General features: G+C 35.4%; 1 protein-coding gene across 1 annotated transcript in view; it reads right to left on the bottom strand.

Moving 5' to 3' along the window:
* The window catches only part of PTPRC (protein tyrosine phosphatase receptor type C), a 113,670-nt gene extending 92,213 nt beyond the window's left edge, over nucleotides 1-21,457 (bottom strand). The window contains exons 1-2 of the mRNA XM_058533744.1: nucleotides 21,371-21,457; nucleotides 21,181-21,289 (exon numbers count right to left, since the gene is read on the bottom strand). Of these exons, the coding sequence (XP_058389727.1) occupies nucleotides 21,181-21,247 (67 nt within the window). The 5' untranslated portion in view covers nucleotides 21,248-21,289; nucleotides 21,371-21,457. The remainder of the gene's footprint in view (nucleotides 1-21,180; nucleotides 21,290-21,370) is intronic.
* Between the last annotated feature and the right edge of the window lie 326 nt (nucleotides 21,458-21,783).

The raw sequence follows: 21,783 nt of genomic DNA, 5'->3' as shown, positions 1-21,783 counted from the left end.
TTAATAATAAACATTTTAAAATTCTCAGTTTTATTTTTTATTCTGATAAATATAGACACAACCCACATGAAGAAAAATGCTTCAGGGTCCATAATTATGTTTAAGAATGGAGTTTATTTTATTTTTAAGAATGTTTAAGAAGGAGCACTGAGACCGAAATGTTTAAGAACCACCGGTTTCAATCATAGCGTAGGAGATTTTTAAAACCACATATTTCAAATTATTTGAGCTGTTTGCCACTAAACTAGGCTTTTCTCTTAAAAAAGTAGTCTGTAGAAAATATTCAGACAGTGCGGGTTTGTGGTAAAAGGGATACACGCATTGACCTTAACGGCCGCTAAGATTTCTTTCCACTCAGATTGTGCAATTCCCTTCTGGAAAGAAGTGAAAAAGGAGCTTGCCGAGAATATTGTTCTCGTAGGCTGCTGTGAGAGTTAGCAGGTAGGCATGTGGTGAGAAGTGGAAGTTTGGGGTGAAGCAAAAAGTGAAGAAGGCCAGCTCAAGATATGGTGCCCTTTGAACTGCTGTGTTGCTGGAAGGTTCTCTGATGAAGGGGACAATGAGGCTCATGGGCTTACTGCCAAAGTCACCTAGATTTCATGAGAGGACCTCTTCCTGGGTGGGTGGAGACTGGTTTCCGAGACGGCCTCACAAGTCTCCCCTGAACATTCCAGAAACTAAGAGTTAAGAGTTTTTCAAAGAGGAAAATTGACAGAAGCACATATAGTTCCTCCTCTAGACTATCTCACAGCTGACAGCCTGGTAACTTTTACTCATTGTCCTGGTTTGTATCATTTGTATCACTGTATCAACATTTGTATCAACTCAGAATATATATGTTCCTCTCCTCTTCCATATAACTTTATATCAAAATTTAAACACAGCTGCACAAAAGATAAATGTGCAAACCACGTGAATGCAATTCACAGAAGAGGAAATGCAAGTAATGGTAAGCAAATAAAAAAATCAAATTAAATGCAAAATAGAAATTTTAAGAAATACCAGTTGTACTTATAAAATTAACACTTTTGAAAATGATGAAATTAAACTCTGCAAACGTAAGTGAAAGGAAACTCTCATGCATAGCCATGAAGAGCATAGGCAAGAACATTTTTCTGAAAAGCCATTTGTTAAAATGCATGAAGAGACTTAAAAGGTTTCTAGTCTTTATCATTCCAGGTCTAGGACTCTATCTTAAAGAAAGTGTTATATATCTATGGACACAGCTTTCTGTATAATGATGTGCATTTTAAGAAAGAACTGCCAAAATATTCTGACTAATGAACTAGGTTCCAAAGAAAAACAAAGGTAAATATTCTTCAGGGCCAAATTGATTCGGTCCCCAAACATACACTGTCCATTTCCTCAGACAGCCCTCACCTACTGTGGCCTCAGAATAAGCATTGGTCCCTTCTGTTTCTCCATGGTGCAGCACCTTCACATGGGGAGAGGCTGCACGTCTCTTATCTCTGCTTCGTCTTCCGTTTCCTGGTGTAGAGTGTTGAGTACATACATGTGTGGAATATTTGTAGGAAAGACGTTTACAAAATAAGAAAATAGCTACTATGACATATGACATAGTACGTATCCAGTGGTAACACAAGAGAATAAGGCAGAGGTCAAAATATGAAGAAACTGGTGCCTTCTTAGAGACTTGGGACTGACGTGGCCACTACCTTAGGCCCAGGTGTCTCCTCTGGTCCATCTTAATCAGGCTCTGAGCTTCTAACCTTAAGAAAATATAATCTCACATGTCTAAAAGTCTTTATTTTACTTGAAATAACTTGGTCTTTAACTTGAAGTTCATTGTTCAGACTTTTATGAAATGTGATTTTGAAAAATCTTATCTGGGATGAAAATTGTTTTTCTTACTTACCACTACAAAGGCAGAATGCTGCCTGCCAATGCAGATGTTTGCCGCACACTTTTGTAAGGTAGGGCCATAGTGCTTATTCAACCTAACGTCCTCAAGTGGGTGGAGTGAAAAATACGTTTCTTCTAAAGACTTTTTTACTCCAAAGGAAAGGGAGAACTGTGTTTCTTTCCTAATTATTATGAAAAGCAACCAGAAAACTGTGCTACCCCCTCTAAAGTCTTCGCAAGGGGGCTTAATTATAATTTTCTGGAAACCAGCATGAGAACAGAGGAGCAATTCCATTAAGTCTTGTCCTATATGTATTTGTGTGTGCATGTGTGTGTGTGTGTGCGCGCACGTATGTGTGAAATATATGTCCCACTTGGCATCCCAGGTTGCAAATACCAAAGTGCTAACCACCATTTTGGGGGTGAGAGGGACAGGAAGAGGCATGGAAAACTTACGTTAGTCTGTAAAAGGTCAAGCAAAAGCCTTCCTGTCATGCACCACTTCACATAGAGAAATATTTTTCCCATATACTAGAGATTGGTAAATCATAGTAAACATTCTAGATTATGCGTGTCATTCTGTCTCATGGAAGTAAAGCATTTACGTATTGTGTTTCTTTCATGAGTACAATTATTCACAGTGCACATTGCTTTATGTTATCCCCTCCTTACATAAAACGTCACAGGAAATCATACTCAAGCTCTGTAGTTTGCCATTTTTCTATTGGAACATCAGTCATCAGTGCCAGTCTGTCTATAGAAAATAGTCTAAAATATTCCCATGGTATCAAGTTATCTCAAAGAGTTATAGGGGTTCATTCATTCATTCATATCATTATTAATTCAACACATATATGTTTAAAGGCTACTCTCCTATGTCAGGCAATGAGGATACAAAAGCAAATAAGGAAAAGTCCCTCCCTTAGGGAGGCTTACAGTATTGCACGGAGAAACTAAAAAGTAGATAAGGAAGGGCATTCCACTGAGGCAGGGATCAGAAGGAAGTCCCTGTGGGCATGTGGGATGGCTGCAATCTCCACACATTTCATACCTCTTCTCCGGAAAAGTGAAAAATCTGTGCTATTTCACAAAGCTGATTACTTAGATACAATTTAGTTTGACACATTCACTGAGTATCTAACCATAATAGACTATATGTCTGTATAATCATGGAAGAGATGCTACCCACACATATTTTTATGGGGCATGGAGGAAGGCACTGATGGCCAGAAGAAATCTGAAAGAATTTATTCAGGAGGAGGACGGGGGAGGTTAAAACCCAGGCAGCAGTTCTGAGAGGAGAGAGGGCAGCTGTGAAAAGTGACCGAAGACCTGCAGTGGAGATGTAACACTGCAAAGAGCATTTTGCAAGAATGGACTTTCCTCTCAGACTTCTGGTATTTCCATTTGGGTGGAGGTTGAAAAAAAAATAGAGCAAAAGTTTTCTCATAAGGTTTTGCAACTTCTGCTTCCGCACTCAGTCAGAACCGAGAAGTAGCAAGAGTTAAAAATGAAAACATTGTTTATTTTTTTAAATGGCAATTGATTTTTTCCCACAAAACTGAGTAGACTTCATTCAGGTATGTCTAGGATTTTAGGGGAATATCTATCATGAATGTATTTTTATTGAAAATGAAAAAGTAGTTTATTCTTGACATCCTTTGTTTTACTTTGAGGATAAATAAAATCTCCACTGTTTGGCTCCAATAAAAACAAAAAATAGGATGACTTATAAAAGTTTGATTTCTTTAATGAAAAAAAATCTAAAGCACCAGTAATCTGGTGATGGTATTCAGTATCAGAAAAGGCGCTTTTCTACATTAACATTTTATCAACTAGTAAACTTAGACAACCTTAATTTTCTGAAAGATTAATTATCAACACTGTGATTAGGAAAAAGCCCCAGCTAATTTTCTTTGCTCTAGTAACCAAATCTTTTGGATATCAGTCCAAACTCTGCTTTACTAGAAAAAGATAAATCAAAATATTTATTCTAGATATTAATACACGTATATACAATAGGTGTAAAATGATCTTAATTCTGTCATTTGGTGGAGATGAAATGTTCTATAAACACAAGAAATAGATCTTCCAATTTAAATAAAACTGATTTTTCCCCCCTCCAATTTAGTCTCCTGTCTAGTGCACTTTACTACTACTCCCTGAGAGAAGTCTGCCTACTTTAACAATTTCTAGTCATGGGATGTGGCTGCCTCCATTTTTATCTCCATCTGGTGGAACACAACCAACCTATCTGAGCTCTTAGCTCCCACTTTAAAGCAACTAAACTTTCCTTGTGCACCCGTCACCCCTCCAACCCCCACCTCCATGACGTGCATTTCTAGTAAAGCAACAGGTAGCCAGCTTCCTCAGGGAGCTTGTAGCAATGCATGACAAAGTAGCCAGCCCCAGCCTTGTGGCGTGTAGCAGAGTGCATCAGACTAGCTCTCTGGTCTGGCGTCAATTGTTAGACAAAGTTTCTGATGCCCTTCACAGCTCCTGTGCATATACTCTCTATAGCAGGCTCTCATCTTCTACTGGCAGGTATCTGGATCCAAGGGAAAAAAAGTGAGAGTGGAGGACAGAAAGAAAGGAAAGTAACAATATGTTTTAATTTAAAAACTGAGGGTAATAGGTGTTTATTTCTTCCACGTGCAAAGGATGAAAATACATCTGTGATCTTTTTCAGCATGAAACACTTAACATTTGTTCTCTTATCAGAAGCAACTGTTGGACGCAGTTGACATGGTCTTTGAAAGAAACATATCATAATGAACACCTATGATTTGAAATGAGTCCTTATTAATCTGTGGAACAATGACAAAATTGTTGTACCCTCTGGTACAATTGTTAAATACGTAAATAATTCTTACATGAAAAAAATGATGCCACTTACAGTGAATAAATTTTTATATTGTTTTGTTAAGCCTCCTTAAACCTTTCTAATATTTAATATCTCGTTGGTACTACAAAATTCTCACCTGTGAATATTTCTGATCTTTTAAGTTTCTAAAAATTACACGATGTCTCTCTTGATCGCCGTAAAAAATACCCAGCAAACCTCATAGTGAGTGATGCTTAGTGAGTGCTTTCTGATGAAGCATCCAAGAGTTTAATCATGTAGGCTAGATTGCACAATGTTCCTGTTGGTTGAGTTCTAAAGAAATGATTTCAGCTAAACCAGTAGTTCTCAAGGGAGGTGGGGAGGGCTCGCAATTTTGCCCTCAAGGGACATTTGGCAAGGCCTGGAGACATATTCAGTCGTCTTGACTTTGGAGGAGGGGAGAAGGGAGAAAGGTGTGCTACACTTCTAGTTTGTAAAGGCCAGGGAGGCTGCTAAGGATTCTGCAGTGCACAGGGTTATGGCTCAATTATCCAGCCCCAAATGTCAATCAAGCCAAGGCTGAGAAACTGGACTAAGCAATGCATTTCACTGAAAAAGGAACTGAGGCTTGAAGAAGTCAAGCAGTTTATCCAATATCGCACATCAGAATCTAAGTCTAGTGAACAGGAATTAGCGGTAGAGTTAGGACAAGTCATTCAATGTTTTGGGGTTTCAGTCTTCCCATTTGTAAAATAGATGAGATAAAATAGATGATTTCTAAAGTCTCTTTTTTCTCTAAAATTGTATTATTGTGTAAATAATGATGCTTTACATTATAGTAGTCTTCAAATTTCCAAATTCCCTTTCTCTCTCTTTTTAAACTTCTCTAGGAATCCACCCAAATAGAAGCAGGAAATATTGCTGCTAATCCCAAAAAACCAAGTGTCTTGAGCAATATTCAACTCTCAGTAAATAGTGAAGAACATAATAAAATTCAAATGCATTTTCTAAAAATAAAGTGACAGGAATAAAAGGCATTCTCAAAGTCTATTATTTTAATGGAAGACTAGTTCTTCTCATCCTTTGAGATCCTGTGTACATATTATTTTGACTATATACATGCAATATAAGTACTATAAAAATAAACGAAAATCAGCCATGTAAACAGCAAAAGGTTGTCACTGAATTAATTGAATTGGTTTGACAGATACAACCCATTGATATATTTCCTGAAATAAAAGTTTCCAAAAGTATTCATGGATCTGTAATTCATTCTTAGTAACTTTAATATTGTAGACAAGAAAAGTCGATCAGTATTTAAAATTTCATTTTAATACTCAGGAATTTAGAGCAAGAGAGGGACCAAAGTTGCTTGTTATGTGCTGTATTTTGCAGACTGAAGAGTGCAGTAGATTAATTGCTACAATTGTAAAATAGGACAACAGACAAAAAGAGAAAATGTATAGTTGCCCTCTCTTCACTAAAAACAAAACTAGTACTTGTAACTTGTGTGCATAAATTTGGGGGGTACTATGTAACCCCTCATTTTAGATCCCCTTTTATTATAAGAAAAAACCAAAATTTTAGATGTCAGATGGCTATTTCATTTCACTAGCTGAAGTGTTTTTCAGTCAGAAGAAAATAAGCTATCATTTCATTTCATTTTTTTTGCACAAAAAGAATTTTAATCTGACCCATGTGCCATCATTATTGTTAACCTCTGGACATTTTAACAACATTTTGATGGACCTTAAATCAATTAACACTATAAAGGAAAACATCTGTGGCCCTAATACTTTTTGGATTGGCTCTTAATATTGTTTTTATAAGGGATTTAAAATGTATTTAATAAAAAAAGCCATTGAAAATTCCATAATTCAGTGCATGTTAAAACAGTAGACATTAAAATCATGTCAATTTTACCAACAAACATGAAGCATGTGTGTCTGTTGGAGAGGATTATTAGAAAAGTCAGCGGAAGGAACTGTCTTCCTGCCCATCAAATCCAGATGTTCAGCCCATAAAATGGAAGCCTGGAGTGAAAGGCAAGTTATGGTATCTAATACCTTTAAGAAGTGTTACTTCTGAGAAAATTCATGGACAAGGAAAGCCAAAAGAGATTTTTAAATGAATTATGCTTTACTTTTGTTTTAAAAGAATGTAGTAATATTTCCTAAATTAAATATGGAAAGGAATAAGGAATGAATTAAAACAAAATACACATGAATTTTTTTTCAAAAACACTATTATGTAAATATTTTGATTTCAAATATAAAGGTTACTTTTTAGCAAAAAATAGATCCATAATAAGCATTTTCTTTTATAAATGAACAAAACATATACTTTGAGAAAAGATTTCACAAAATCATGGCTGTATGGGTTGCACTGATTTTTAGTTTTCCTTAGTTTATTGCTCTTTAGTAAATACAGACATTTGCGGAATAGTTTAATTACAAAACAGGAGTCCACATTGACAGTGAGTGAACACTCCATTTTTCTGTATCTTAATTTCTAGATTAATATGTGAACTATTTCTTGTTTTTCAAACCAAGATTTCAATTTTTATTCCATCTTTTAAAGTGAAAACCCAAAGGAGAAGCTAATTATAATAGTAATAACAGGACTTCTGCACTCCTTTATAGTTTTCCAAACACTTAAATAATGCAACAAGGCTTTATATTATTTCATTTCATTACACTTTATTTAGTGCTTTCCTGTTCATTTTCTGTAACCACCCTATACTTAGAAATGTGAATATTAAAATTTAGTTTGAGAGAAGGCACTCTATTAAGGATAACAAAAATGTCATTTGGAATTTTTGAGGATAATGCATTTTTTTTTCTGAAAATTGACTAATTAAGATAGATGGTAAAAATATGTCTAGTTAGATTGATGTTAATACAAAATATCTTGAGTTTTACAGTGCTCCTGAAAACTAGAATGTGACAAAACTGGCACAAAGTTTACATTTGACAACTAAAGGTATTTTTATTCTTCTTATTTCCCCATCGTTGAAGTACTCCTTGTATTCTATCTGACCTGTTCCACTTCCAGAATTTTGAGGTTCTGCTTGCCTTTGATCTCTCACTAGCCATTCCCAATAGTTCTTTTCATCCACGCTTTCTAGCTGCCCTCGACGTAACACCACCTCTATTCATAGAACAGGGATAATCTTTCATTTCAAAGGCTTTGGTGATTTTCTGTTGTAGGTCACCCTGAAAATAGCTTTAATCTTTCTCCATGTGGAAACCTCTCTTTCTTGAACCTGTAGGTGGACTTATGGGTTCCATTTGTTCTCCAGTCACCATGTACAAGGGGGCATCACAGCTCTTCACATTTAAATGATGCTGACTCCTTTTTATTTAGATGGAAAGTTGTTTCCTCCATTCAAACTTTTATCCTTGAAACAATGGGCCAAAAAAAAAGTGGTATTTGCTTGCATAATTGAGCTAACACATCTGAAAACGGATTACTTAGGTTACCAGGCTTTTTATCTCCCTCCTCCTTCCATACAGCTAGATTTTCTGCATTACAGCAAATCACGCTTTCTGACTCACTGATGATGTGCCTACATGCATGATTATCTATTTCCCACACGCTGGAATACAGTTTGCAGTAAATAGGTCCACTTTCTCTCGTTCCCTCCGTCCGCACTCCCTCCCCTTCTTGCGTGCACGCGTGATGAAACAGATGTGCTTAACCTATGTGCTGCGTTATATCCTTATGAAAATGCAGCCGAGCCGGAAGAGAAAGCTGCACAACTTTCTCCTGTGCTGAGCCTTTTCAATATGATTTCATTACTGAGATCACAGCAAACTGCCAAAAATTTTGATATGCCCATTTTTCAACTTAAGCCAAACATCGTAATACAAAAATAAATATCAATAATATTTAGATTACTCGCTCTTTTGGTTTAACCATGATTCTGTTTTCCTCTATTAAGACTAGTGACCAAGGATGGTCTGAACACTTGTTTGATACTCTGAAGAATTAGAAACAAAGTGTAGAGAGAGATGAGTCTCCCACAGCGTGGGTGAAGCCTCTCCTAGTGTTCTAGGTGCATAGGAGGGGCTCAGTGTTGCTTCTCTTTCCTCCTTCCTTCTTTCTCAATTTTGTTACTTAAGGTTAGAACAAAGAAAACTAAATTTAGCTATTCCCTTTTAGGATATGATAATCAGTAAATTTTATGATAAATATCAGGAAACATAAATTAACAAATTTACTTATGTTCACAAGTATAAGCTAGACTTCCTAACGATTTGTATACTTCAGTTAAATGAGATCACATTTATAAAATGTTGACAATAGTGCCTGGAACATAGTAAGCACAATTTTTCTTATTAACTAACTACCAATTAGTACGAAAATAATTTATTCTAAATATACATCTCTTTTAAGAAAACCTACCAAGCCTGAAATTAAAATCTTATATACATATCTTCCCAAAAGGGCAAACCTCTGTGTGCTGTATAATTACCAAGGCTATTAGGTCCTACTTAATATAAGCGTAAGTGATGACCAATTTATTTTTCAAATTTCTCAAAGACATGAAAGATTTAAAATTTGATTTAGAAATAAGCCTTTTATGTAATAATTAACTCTCAGCAAACCTCCCAACCTGTCCAAGTATTGGCTTAAATAGTATTTTAAAATATTTTTGTCAATGTGCATTAAAACAAAATATACATCACAAGGAACTCACAGAGCATTATCTTTTCAAGACATTTTCAGTTAAATTTTTAATTCATTAGCCTCATTATATTTTACATAGTTTTTATGAAAACAAATTATTTTAAGTTGTGCTTTTCTTTTTTTTAATAGCTAAGCTAGCAAGGGACATATATATATACAGAAGATATTTAATTCTTCCAAATATTATTATCAATTCCTTCGTACTTACTTTTGTGATAATATTTAAGTGAAATAGGGGTATTTGACAATAATTAGGATGGTCACAATCACTGTTCATCAATCTTTCAAGAGGAGGCATGAATTTGGATTTTTATTTAGAATTTACTGGATTCTCAATATGTGCCAGCATGCTAAGCCCTTTACAATCATCAGCTCTTTTGTTCAACATCTAAAACAAAATATTTTTCTCCTTTCCATCATTGGCTCCCCCTTCTCATTTTCTTTTCTTGCCCCTCCTTGCAACCCCTCCAAATAGGAAGTGTCCTATGGCTCAGAATTAGGTCCTCTGTACTTCTCCATCTGAACATTCTTCTTACACTACCGTATGCAGTACCTTGGCTTTAAATTCCATCTGTACCCAGAGATTTCCAAATTTATGTCTCCCATCAAGACCCAAGGAGCCCCACACTCTTAACTCCAATTGATTTCTAGACATCTCTAGTTGGATGTCTAATGAGAATTCAAGTGTTAATATGGACAAAACAGAACCCTTGACTGCCTAGCCTTAATTGGGGTGTTTCCCATCCTGGTTGCTCATGGGGAAAAAAAATGAGTCATTCTGTATAACTTCTCTATCTCTTCCACACAATAACTTCTCTTGATCCTATGTCAATTAAATCCGACCTTTCTTTCCACCTCCACTGCCAACACTCAGTCCTAATTACCACCCCTTTTCCCCCTTCTCTCTTGTATTCACTTGGCTCCTAGCTGGTCTCCAGGCTTTGACTCACTTCCAATCTGTTCTCCTCACAGCAGCCGAGGTAGCCTCTTTAATATGGAAATAAGATTAGGTCATTCTCTGCTTAAACATTCCAAATGGCTTCTTCCCATTACACTTAGGGTGAAATCTAAATTCTTTCCATTTCCGACAAGGCCCAACAGGACCTGCCTCCTCCTCTTCTCTCTCCAGCTTCACCACACACCACTCAGATTTTACTCACCATACTGGAAGCACCTGACCTCCTTCCTGTGCCTTGAACCCAGCAATTTTTTGCTTTCTCCAAAGGGCCTTTGTGCCTTCTAGTTTCTCTTCACATAAATCTTGACATGCTTGTCAGCCAACATGTAGCTTAATGACACTTCTTCCAAGAGAGCTTCCTGGATCATTTTGTCTAAAGGGGCATTCACCCCACTTCCCCCGCCCCCCTCCACCCCAGTCTGGCCTCTCTGTCTCATATCACATTGTTTCATTTCATGGCACTTATCAATATCTGAAATTTTCTCAATTGTTTTTTCGGTCTTCTGTTTGTTATCTGTCTTCCTAAGATGTAAGTTTCATGAAAGTTGGTACCTTTTCTATCTTATTTACCACTGTGTCAGCACTCAGAATGGTTCCTGGCACATAGTAGGGACTCTATAAACAACTGTTGAATCAATGAGTAAATCACCTCATTTAATAGCTACTGCTATTATTCCCATTGTACAGATAAGGAAACTGAGGATTGGAAAGGTAATTTCCCTACTACTTTATAGTTGGAAAGCTCAGAAAGGAGCCTAGGCAAGATTTCAAAGCACTCTAAAAGTAGAACTTGTCGAATCCAATATTTCTAGTATTTTCTCTTTCAATTACTTTCATCAGCTCCCTGCCTCTTTTCTTTTGCTTATTTACTTCCTTCAGATCATCATTTCCTCTGACAGTCAAAACTCTGCACTGATATCTTCTGTTTCATTTATTTTTTCTTAGCCATTGTATATCTTGATCATACCTAAAGTGTCAATAAGTAAATTAAATTTGGAAAATAAAAACATGGAGCACTGAAAAGTGGAAAGACAGGGTTTATTAGGCAAAAGTTAAAATCTTATGTTAGAAACCCAAAAAGTATTTGGAAGCATAAGTCTAAGAAGTCAAAGTAGAATATTTGGCCTAAAGTAGCTGATTGACAGTGCACATGTATCATGGTAACCAGATGTAAACATATTTCTCATTACTTCCCCTGAAGTTATAGCCACCTTGTCCCTGGAGTAGAAAACTGTAAGACAGCTCTACCTGACTCATTTAAGATGCCTCTTGGATGACCAAGAAAAGATTATCTGGTGTCTACACTTCCTGGAATGAGACGAGAACTTCATGTGTTTTCCATGATCAAAGTGTTTAACAAAGGTCAAGTTACTTCCCTTGCACTTCAAAAACAAAAAAAAATCTAGATACTTTGGTAAATTATTCAATGGTTTTCACTTTATGTAATATCAAAAACAAATTAGGTGGGGGAAAATCCATTCTTTCCATCATGTCACTCACCTCGGGACAGACTCAGTGCTGCACTTTGTTAACCTTCTTTTCAAGATGATGGTAACACATCACTTTTTCATTATTAATGTGGCATCAGCATTCATAGTAAAGACAAATTAATCAAAGATGTCTTTTTGCTTTTTATAAGAGACATATAGTCTTAGCTGGCTTGGATCTTGCTAAACATATGAAAGTGGCTCATCCACAATGGTTCACCTATGTAGCTAAATCAAGTGGATGGGGCTTAAATATATGTTTCACACAAATAACCTCTGAGAAGCTACCAGCTGCCTTCAGTCTTGGTGTGATTTGCCCACCATCATGTAGTCCTGTTCTTAATTACCTGGTTATTAAGCTGACCACTAAGAAGGCTGAGTAACCCAATGGAAAAATAATAGACCTAGAATCAGATAGACCCAGGATGAAATCTCAGCCCTCACCTCCCAATTCTCCTTCCTTATTAGCTGGTGACCTTGGAAAATTACTGTGAAAGGTTACCAAAAAACATGAAGGATTTGTTTGTGTGATGTGCATGTGTGTGTGTTTTAACATTTCTCTCAAAGTAAATCTTTTATTTTCAGTCTAAATCACAAAACAAACAAACCAAAATGAAGTGGGACTATTGGCTAGTTTCTCTCTGTGTCTACCACCATTATTTATTAAATATCTAATAATAATCTACGCAACTCAGTGGCAACCCCAGAAGTTCTGTAACTGAAAGCCTGCAGAAGAAATCTGGTTGGAACGGGGGCCTAGATGTAGTCTGTCAATAATAGAGTTGTTACTTAAATAGTGTATTACATGTGGATTTTAAAATAATATTTTTTTATTTATAATTTATAAAAGATTGAGAACACAAATAATTATCTGTTGCAAGGTATATTATTACTTTGAGATGGAAGCTTATGGAAAATTTGGAAGATTAAAAACTCTATCTCCAAGGAGCCACTGCCACAGATTACAGACTTCACGAGGATAGGCATGGAATATGGTATTCCCAGCACGTAATACCAGGAAAGCACTCATAAAATATTTGTTCACGGAATGAACTAATTAACAAATAAATAGATTTAGCTAGGCTGGGAAATGAAATACTCAGAAAGTTTTTAGGTGATTGGTATTGAGAATCTGAGATTTTTATTTGCCTATTATCCATTTTTGTATTTCTCAAATTGCCTAAAATAATTATGGCTTACTTACAAAAAATTGGGATATGCAATTTTATACATAACACGTGATTGAAAGAGGGGAAGAGAGAAAGAAAAGCAAAATATTGCCAAGAATTTTAAGCAATTTTTTTCTTTCTTCTATTTCTTGAAATTTTGCATCCTGTAGAAACTTTCGTCATGAATAATTCACTTAAATAACAACAACAAGAGAAACACAGAAGTAAACTTGTTGTGAGTTGTTAAGTTCTTTCTACATGCAAAGTTGGGTTACACTGACAGACCATCCATTTATTCAACAAACAAGTTCCAAGAATCTGCAGGCACTCACTTAATAAAGCAGAGACCCAGTGATAACCTACATGAGCAGCCAAGTGGAGAGATCTCTGAGAGGGTTATTGACGGGCTCATCACAGCAGAAGAACACCTATCCAGATGCGAAACGGGTTGAAGAGCAACGGATGTGCAGGAGGGTTGCCCAGAGCAAGTGACCTTTGAACTAAATTATAATTTGCCCAGTTAAAAAAAGATGTGGAGGGAAGAAAAAACAGCATGGTCAACAGTTTGGAGATAGGAAAACATTATATTTTTAGGAAAATGCAAGTTACAACAAGAGTATATTATGTATGTCACAAAGTGGTTACAGAAAAAACTGGAGAAATCTGGAGGGATTAAATTAGAACTGTGTGTGCCATGCTAATAGCTTTCATTTTTCCTAAATGCACAGAGACCAAAGTAGGATGATTTGACGCCTTATTGTGATCCCGCCAACCGTTGTACATTGAGAACATATTAAATTTATCGTGTTGATTCTTCTCTTTACTTTTTCACTCTGCCAATTAGTAAGAAGCTGGCACAAGGTGTGTAGGCTAATCAGATGAATGCCATGCAAATGAATGAGAATTAAGATAAAACAATTCTAGACTATATAGCCATCCTACAAGCATTTCTAAAATTTTCACTGGCGACTTAAGAAATAACCAAAACTCTCAAAATCTCAAAATGAATCCTGTTGAAAGACCTCTCAATCACAAAAGGAATGTTACTGATAGAAATATCAAAATAAATTTGAGAATGGCTAATACTGCCCACTTAAAATTTGACACAAATGAAAAGTTACACTACATAAATTACATTTTATGCAACATTGAAATGCAAAAAAAAAAAAAAAAAATGAAACTATCAGTGTCTAAAACTTTACACAGGAAATATTGTTTCAGGATAATTAGAAGAATTAAAACATTTTTGTGAACTTTAGATCTGCATTGTTTGACAAGGAAAATTATACTTAGAAAAACAATAAAGGAAAATTCCCAGACGCATAAGCTATAATCAGTAAAATTTGATGTGGATAAAAATTGATCCATAAATTTAATAGAAATTGTAAAAATTAGATGAAAATTAATGCTGTTGAACATTATTTCAGTAAAATAAAAAATAAAAATGGAAAATTTGTAATGATTTAATCAGGTTATATAAAAAAATACTCAGGGAATTAAATTGGCTTAATAGAGTTTTTTTTCTGTGAAATCTATCCTCAAAGAAAACTCATAAATGTTGATATATACTAATTAAATGTTTATTTTCATGAAAGTTGAGTCAAAACATACTTGAGATCATAATCATGGGAGCAGTATATTCTCTATCCCATAGGAAGTCATTGAAGGAAAGATTACAAAGGTGAGTTTTGCCTTTTACACAGATTATCCTGTTGGGGGTAGGTATGGACAGAGCAGGGATTGAAGGCATGCAAGATTTCAGGCTATCATTATAATAAGAAAAGAGAAAAATCTCTAGCAAAGAGTTGTAAAAGAGGATGGATTTATAAACCATTCAAAAAGTAGAATCCAGAGTAGCCTGAAAGTTTCTAAAACAGAGGATGCAAAGTTAAAAGAATTCTAAGATCTATAAGTATTTATTCCTCTGCCCCATAACCTTAAACTTGATCTCTTCAGAGTCTCTCAAGGAAGAGATGTGCTTTGGAATCATGTTTCAATGGTAAAGAGCTGCATGCTGTGATTTCATGGGGTCACATAAATAAAATTCACAACTTTGCAGAGTATCTCATAGTCTTCAAGCGTTTTCACAAACGTTATCACTTTTAATGCCTACCCTACTTTCCAGATGAGGGGACTGTGCCTCAAAGATGGAAAATGATTTGGATCAAGATCACACAATCCATAAAATTAGATTTCCAAAACATTTTTCATTCCAAATGCCTTGGTATTCTCCAACTTTGAATGGCGCCTGACTCATTTCCTATGCTGCTTACTATCCCTTTTATCTGTAAACAAATTATTGTTTTTTCTTTAAGTGGAGATATTTAAAATATAGTAACCACACTTTATTGCCATGATATTATCTCTTAGCATCATTGTTATTTATATCTTTCTCTAATCTATTTTCATAAATATCAGGAGAAATATGTGTTTTTAAATTTACAAAGCAAAGAATTTCTCCTTGTATGTCAGTGATGTTTGTTAAGTTCACTTTGCCAGCTGTTTACATGCTAATACATATGAGTGTGATGCCGACCCAGCAGCCCTCAGCTCTTGGCTTCTGCTCCTGAGTCAGCAGATCGCTTTTTTGGTGGGTAGATGATTTTCCCCTAGTTGTTTACATTTTGGTTGGAAGTAATTTTTTAAATACATGAATATTGATCATTTTCACTTGAATATCATTGCGTGTAGTTACAATTTTATCACACGTGCAATACATATAGGAGAAATCGAAGTTTTAGTAGAGTAACTTTTTCACTTCAGATACTTGTGTCTCATTTTTAGCAGGAAATAAATGTTTAATCTTTAAACACTGTAGAGCTAAATACCATAGAACATGTTAAAGTTTGAAACTGGGACTTCAGTAAAGAATCTAATACAAACATTGATACTCTTGCTGATTATCTTTTCAGAAGTGAATCAATTGAAGATACTATGAATGGACACAGAAGATGCTTATGTATTTCACTAACATTGACTTTATGTATGTTTTATGCTTGTCCTGGCTAAAAGAGTAGGAAGGGTTTCATTTCTTTCTTAATTTTTTCTTATTTTTGTTGTGATCCCTGAGCTCACAATTCTCTGCTTACAATAGCCAATCCCCAGACTCTTGACAGACTGAAATTGAAGTAGCATATTGACATATAAAAAGGAACACATATTAAAGATTTTAGGCAACACTCAGATATTTTCCAATTTAAATATTGGTTAGGGTCATGTACACAAAATCTAATGATTACTATAATTTTTATTTCAACATTATGTAGAAATAGATATCACACTATACTGCTAATTGAATAGCCTGCAATAATTCATTTTTTTCCTTTATCCTTCCCTAAACAGTACTATCACTATGTACGCAAACTCACAGCACTAATCCTTTGATAATAGGCAACCAGTATGGGATTGGGCGTCTGGTACTGACAAAGCTCTTTAGACTAAACTGAACTTAAGTTTTAACTGAAATTAAGTTAAATTTCCCTTCCATTTTGTCCTGTGTAAATATTCCCACAAACTTATAAGATGACTGAAAAAGATCAAAAGTGATGACAAATTTCTTTCTCTGCACCAAGGTGACTTACACACGCATGGTCTGAACACGAAACCTTGACTACATTGATACTGCACTCTCACTGACAAAATTAATCAACCTGACTACAAGTCTCTGCTCTTTACCTACTCAGATTGAGATTTGTTATCATGTTTTCTAGTAAGAAATAATGCCCAGATGCTCTACAAACTTTCTGTGTACACACAATGCCATGCATAGGGTGAGCCATCTTCCATTTGCCCTTGGAAACAGTCCCAGAGCATTATTAGTATCAGCATCCATGCCAGTACTTGCAAGGACGGGATCTGACTTCATTTGTCTTGTCCCCCTGCTGTATGAGGGGGACATACCTCTTCATTCTGTACTTTTCTTCCTATAGACATCTGTGTCTGAAGAACAAAACTGACCCACCAAATGAAATGCCATTAGCAAGAATGTCCAAGGAGCAGGTCAAGTAAAATTTAGGAGCAACATTCTTGAACTATGGACTCTTAAGAAGTTAGGAGGATCTTTCCAGATAAGAGGTAAAAGAAGATATGAGAGAGGAAATAGCACAACATAAAAGTTAAACAGAAAGGCAAGGCCTGTAAAGATATAGGTCCCAAATTATTTTGCTTAAAAATCTTGCTGAAATTGTCTTACTGCCTCCATCCTTCCACTTTGCCTCTAGCTAACTTTTTCTACTCGCGTTTCTCTCTCCTCCGTCCTCTCTTTCTGAAATTTTCCTTGTCCTCCTCCTTCTTCTCCCTCATTATTATAATCTGCAGTTTTGTCGTAAAACATCCATTACTCTTTCAGTGTCTGGTAAGAAACCAGGTGCAGATGACACAAAAAAGACATAAGACACGATTTCGGCTTTCATGTAGGTTACAATGGCAGTAAATGCACTGACTGGTAAATAATAATAATAACACCACCACCAACAACAAATTGAAATAGTATGTGAAAAATGCCAAGGAAAGGTGGTAAAAAGCGCACAATTTCAGTGGAGATAGTTTGTTTCAAGAGTGACGAAAGAGAACATTCGAGAGGAAATAGGATTTGCACAGAGCTATAGAGGTCTTGAGGAAGTATAGAGAAGCCGGATGTTGACACTGCCTCCTGCTTGGTCTATTTTAATCAACCATAAAAGAAAAAGGAAAAAGGGATCCCTGCCCAGCTCCAAACCCAGCTTCTAGCTTGTCGGTGACTCCATTGCTCTGGTAGAGTTTAGAATGTATACCAAAGGCAATGAGAAGATATCAGAGATACTTTTTCTTCCTTTGTGTTTTATATTTTTAAGCTGTAGAATGTGGAAAGAAATGGATGAGACTTCAGACAGATTAGTAAACTATTACAATCTCCAGGTGAAAGATGATAAAGGCATGAATTAGGTGATGGCAATGGAGCTGAAGAAGGGGGAAACAATTTCAGAGATTATTAAAGAGTAAAATTACAGGACTTGGGGAGCATTTAAATACATATTTCAGATTGTGTCTTTTTTTTTTGCCAAAACAAAACAAGATTAAATTTAGGAAAGGAGGTAGGTTCCACATCTCCGAGGGATGAGTCTGGAGATGGAGAATCAGGATTATTAATATATAGTAGGTAATGATAAGGAACTCTGAGTGTAGAAAGCAGGAATAGAACTGGCCAAGGATGGAAGCCCATAGAACCCCAATATTCAAAAGTAGGCAAATATGGAGAACTAGTAGATAGATGATAGATAGATAGATAGATAGATAGATAGAGGATGGATAGAGGATAGATAGATATATGTGGATCATATAGCAAGTGTATATAATTTACACATTTATAACTATATATATATATACATGTGTATATATATGTATGTGTATGTATATGCATACGTACATGAACGGTGTACTAACATCTATACTCCTACCCTAGTCATCACTGGTGGAAGGATGTGAAGCAGCCCAGACAGAGAAAAGAACTAGCTCAGGCTAACCACTCTGACCCTGCACTTAGTTACATAAAGCAAGAGACGAAAAGGAAAGACAGACCCCTAATTCCACCTTCCCCTTCTTCTAACAAAATGCATTTCAAATTCTAGCAATGATAAGTGTCATAGGCAGATTTTTATTAGGAAAATACTATTAAAAAATCAATAAGTAGTCACACTCACACCTCAAAATCTCTAAATTGGAGAGTATTCAGAACTTAACAGGATTGCTTATGAGATTCAATTCATAATTTGCATCGAAGACCGGGGATGTGCCAGGCATAGTACACGTGTGTAGCATGAGATATTTCTTTTTAATGTAGGTGGAGAAGTGAAGAATTATGTCCAGGAAAGGAATCTTAACTATTATGACTCATAACTCACATAACAACTCATGTACTCGTAGCTGTTATGTTTCGGAGGGATAGATCTTCCTGGCGTTACACCTTTGTCAGAGCCAGAGCACATTCATCTCTACCTGCATTCTCAAAACCGTCCTCGTGCCTGAGCATGACCAGGAAACTTTAGACAAAGTTTTGGTTTCCGATTATCACGCCAAAGAGGCACAGAACAAAGAGACTGCAAACTTTTGTGTAAAACTCAACCCAGTGTTGTTGTTGCCCTGGCCAAGTTTAACTTTGGCCTGGGCCATATTTGTATTTTAGACATTAAATAAAACATCTGAATTGTGCACATATTTATCCCTTGATGTCTCTCTGCATTTGGCTCTACTTCTCTATGCCTTTTGTGTGTAAGCAATATTAATGTATTACCCAAAAGTCTAATATTTTCTATAGATACATAAAACGTATTATCCAACTCATTTGCTGCTAATAAAGAGAAATATACAATTTAAAGTATTACTAACTTCCCAGATTATACATTGAATCACAAAATGTCTCTCGGAACTTAAAATATGATACCAAGATCTGCAGATGCAAATGGTTATATCTCTATATTTTTTCCAGAAATAAGTATATATTTCAGGAAGACTATCAATGCCTTTTAGAAAAATGTTTGCCCTCAAAATTTATGTGAGCAATTGAAGTTAAACTTAATCTTTCAAAATAAATCTATGTACATCTATCCATCTAGCTATAGTATAAATTATTCAGCAAAATTGACTTAAAGGTTTCTAGATCATTTTATACTCTTATTTTGGTTATGAATTCAAAGGCTTTTCTTATGGTAAAAACCTTTAATAGACTGAGTTGAAATTTTTATGGTGGTTTGCTCTGTGGCCTATGAAATATTTCTGTATTTCTTTATGCTCATTTAGAAACGCTTTACAACAGTTTCTGAGTGTGAATTTTTAATGAAAATATACTCTGATTTATGATAATACACATATTATCACCCTATTAAAATTATTGTTCTTTATAATTTGTTTTTGATTATGATAACCAACTTTATAAGGATGGTAACTTGATACATATTTTCTGTACTAAGACAAAATGCTGTACCTATATAGATTTTTTTCGTAATCCATCTTTGCAGGTAAAAAAAACCACAAAATTTTCTCACACTGCTTTCCACTCTCCTTGGTTGCCCAAAATATAAATTGACAACGTAACATGCTCAGGAGGTAGATACTGCCCGGCCTTTCAGAAGAAAGGAGGGCAGTGGAAAGTCAAGAAAAGATTTCAAAGTGAATTCCAATTAGCAAGATTTTTAAAAGTATTTTTTTTCATTTTTTTAACTAATTTGGAATTTTCTACAAAAATACCATTTTAATGTCCTTTCAATACTAAGAAACAGCTTTTAGATACAACATTATAAGGAGTAATATTAAATATCTATTTATTAGTTACATTTAATAATCAACTGAAATGTACTCATGACACAAACTGAAACTGTTCAAGAAATATCCATTAAATTGACTGCAATTGTACAAAGATCTCAAACTTAAATAGGTGCCTGAGGTCCAATTAGTTACATTTTCCTATACAACACAGCATTTGAATGGTTCTTAACAGTTTCAATATTTTATCTCATCAAGGCTGTACTATTTACCCATCACCCAGGAAGGGCGGTGGCCCCACAAGAATTTCCAAAGCAAAAAATCATTAAAACTATTGGTAAGGAACCAAAAACTTGATTTAAAATACATTCTGTGATAAGAATATGCAAAAAGTTAATATTTTATTAAATACTCCAGTGTATTATTTTGAACTATCTTATATCTAAGTATTCAATAAAATATTTCTGTGGTAATCAAAATTTGAGGAAGCAAACTCTTGGTCCGAAAAGAGGGAGTGGCTTAGGTGCAACCAAAGCTGTATTAGGACTAAAACAAAAGTCATTTTGTGTTAAAAAGATAAAAATTTACCTATTTGGTCCTTAAAAAATTCCTCAGACATTCATAAATTTACTTTCATGTTCTTAAGGGTTAAGTAACAATGCGGCTTTTGTAATATCCTGGAACAGTTTGTAAATAAAGATACGGATAGACAATGTTTTCCTTTTAAATTGTGATTTTTTTGTCCAAGCATTGATGCCTTTTTAAAGAGCAACAATGTATTCTGTCACATAGCAAACCATGTCTCCCTGAGCCACAACAGCCTTGACCATTTCACAGCGGGCTCCCTCACTTCCAGTCACCAACACTTAACTTACGTTTACGTCTATTTCAAACCAATGTCCCTCCACCAGAAAAATACAACAAAGGAAATATTAATATTCCAGTACTTACCTGTACTAAACACCCCCAGAAAGGCAAAGCCAAAAGCCAGAAGTTTAAGCCACAAATACATGGTCATATCTGGAAATCAGCCGTATTCCTCTGAAACAGCATGCGTCTTCTGAAAGGCAAAATAATGGTTATCTCTGTAAAAGTTTTTCTCCGCGAAACTGAATCAAAAATAAAAGAAATGAATGCATACTCTTCACTGGCGTCTTATCAGACGGGGAGCAGTTTCCTCCTCTGCTACCCTGAGAGCAAACCACTTGCTAGCTACATGAGCTGCGAGGTAGTGATGATGTCAGATTCGATTTTACTAACTTCTCCAAAAATATTGTAAAGGGTTCTCTTTGCAGGAAGTCAAGAGAGTTGTTCAAGTCAGTGCAAAGACATCTCACTTCCTTAATTCAAGTAGTTAGACCAAGTTAGTAGGCTTTTTAAAAGATTTTCCCTTCAAGGAAGATGTTTTTTAGGTATCCATTAGTACTTCTTAATGATATTCATTACAACTTTTCTTTAAACATCAGATCCCCTGAAAATAATCAATTATTTTCGTACCTAACAGATGATAAAACTGATTCAGCACGGGTTTAACAAAATGGGGGTTGGCAAGAT

This window comes from Diceros bicornis, chromosome 38, assembly GCF_020826845.1.
Source record: "Diceros bicornis minor isolate mBicDic1 chromosome 38, mDicBic1.mat.cur, whole genome shotgun sequence".
Lineage (NCBI taxonomy): Eukaryota > Metazoa > Chordata > Mammalia > Perissodactyla > Rhinocerotidae > Diceros > Diceros bicornis.
This window is presented reverse-complemented; position numbering and strand designations above follow the sequence as displayed.